We start from the raw sequence: 2,195 nt of genomic DNA, 5'->3' as shown, positions 1-2,195 counted from the left end.
AGCAGCAACAACGCTACACATAAAAACTGATGATGGTGGAAAAATACACCGAAACGTATTTTGATTGATAAATAGAGACAATAAATGACTGAAACACAGTCGGGAAAGTATATACCGTTTATAACGTTTTCGTTAAGCGATCTCTTCCGGAAGATTAAGGGAATTTGCGGGAAATTCATTGTTATGCGCCGTAGATGTCGAATAAAAATGTAATTCACAACTTACCAAAATGTAAAAATATAATTTTATTTCGATCCGCCACCCACACGGTGGAACGTTAATTGCCTGTATTAGCTGGAAGCCCGTTTATGAATTTCAAGGCAGGCATTTGATAAAATGTCGCATTTAACGAGTTCGCGCCATTCCAGCTCGTATAAATCAGCTTTATTCGATTCGAAACGGTCCTGTGTTTATTCAGCGGAAAAACTCCTCAAATTTCGTCGAAAATAACAAGTTTTCAGCCAAAAGCAATCAATTTCAACGTGGGATAAAACCTGCAGAGCAAACAGCAAATTTTTCGCGATTTTTTGCACTTTTCTGACTCTTTCAGATAACGGACCGTGTCTGGGCTGGAGGGAATCTTACTCCAAGCCCTACCAATGGCTCACCTACAACGAGACTTTGCTGAGGGCCAGAAATCTCGGCTCCGGATTGGTCGAGATCGGCCTAAAGCCCGGACCGAACACAATGATTGGCATCTATGCGATCAATTGTCCAGAATGGATTTTGGTCGAACAGGCCGCGTATTGCTACAGCATGGTGATAGTTCCTTTGTATGACACTTTGGGTGCTGACGCGTGTTCTTTTATTATTAAGCACGGTAGGAGCCGAGAAATTCAAAGGAGTTGAAGAGATTAAAGGAAAAATTTTCCGTTGCTTTCAGCTGAAATTCAAGTGATTTTGGTAGAAGACGACACAAAATGCAACTCGATATTAGAGAAGTCGCCTAGATGTTTAAAGAAGTTAATAGTGTTTAAGGATGTGCGGCCAGCGACCAAACAGAGGGCCAAAAACATGGGAATTGAAATACTCAAGCTTCAAGACGTGGAGCTTTTGGGGTCCAAAGCGAACAATCCAGAAATTGTACGTAGACCAAAACCCTCTCAATCTCGATATCAGAGTGTAACAAACCATTTGCTTTCAGCCGCCCAAACCTGCAGATATGTGCACGATTTGCTACACGAGCGGCACCACTGGTCAACCGAAAGGAGTGATGCTCACTCACGAAAACGTTGTGGCTTCTATGAGCTCAGTGGTTCTACAGTTTGGGGATCACCGGCTAAAGAGTGACGATGTTATGCTCTCTTTCCTGCCTTTGGCCCACATGATGGAACGCTGCTGTGAAGTAAGTAGCGTATTTAAGAACTACGGAAATCGATCGAAGTCACTAAAAACGAAACAAAGTTATGATATCCTATTTAGCCAACTTCACAAATTCATGATATTCTATTTCGCAACTAAGCATAAGGAAACATCTAAGTATGCTTAAGAGGTACATAATGTTCGTTAGTTTCGCAGATAGCATGTAAACTCACCCACATAGCAAAATGATATTCCCAGGATATACCTGGAACATTCATGTGATGTACATGCATATTTCTGGGACATTCCATGCATGTCCCAGGAATCTGTCAGAGTTAATACACTATATGTTCAGGGAATGTACATGGTATGTTCAGTGAATGTACATGTGTATGTTCTGTGAATGTATATGGTATGTTCAGGGAATATACATACATATATGTAACGAAAAAAACGATACTTTATTTCCTCTTATTAGTTTATTCACATATTTAAGTATTTACTGATGTAATTTTTCAACAACAAGAGTTACTTGCAACTAATCTAAAACTAATTAAATCGGTAATAAATAAATTAAAATATAACTTATAACTCCGGACTAAAAATCTAAATTAACATTTTCAGCATGTTTCCATTGTCGCAATCATGTGTGACTGTGAAATAAAACACAAACCTTTATCTAAAAAACTGCACTTATTATTTTATATTCCTTACATGTTCCCGCTCTGTGGCTTTTGCGCATTCATTTTGTTCTCGATCAATTAAAGTGTTTTGCAATGTGCTCTTAACGAAAATTCTATAAGCAATTACAAATTTTAATATTGGTCACAACAACAAAATACAGTTAATAGTTTTACATTGATAGAAGAGTATTTTCGTTCATCCACAGATTA

General features: G+C 38.3%; 1 protein-coding gene across 1 annotated transcript in view; it reads left to right on the top strand.

Moving 5' to 3' along the window:
* LOC109536722 (long-chain-fatty-acid--CoA ligase 5) overlaps positions 1 to 2,195 on the top strand; it is a gene marked incomplete in the record, with an annotated part of 32,413 nt that overhangs the window by 25,719 nt on the left and 4,499 nt on the right. Inside the window, 3 exon segments of the mRNA XM_048663490.1 lie at positions 551 to 820; positions 884 to 1,083; positions 1,145 to 1,345. Coding sequence (XP_048519447.1) covers positions 551 to 820; positions 884 to 1,083; positions 1,145 to 1,345 — 671 coding nt within the window.

Source organism: Dendroctonus ponderosae, unplaced genomic scaffold, assembly GCF_020466585.1.
Source record: "Dendroctonus ponderosae isolate FM_Combo_2020 unplaced genomic scaffold, Dpon_F_20191213v2 Dpon_F_20191213_2, whole genome shotgun sequence".
Taxonomy (NCBI): domain Eukaryota; kingdom Metazoa; phylum Arthropoda; class Insecta; order Coleoptera; family Curculionidae; genus Dendroctonus; species Dendroctonus ponderosae.
Note: the sequence above shows the minus strand (reverse complement) of the source record. Positions and strands in the feature narration are given on the sequence as shown.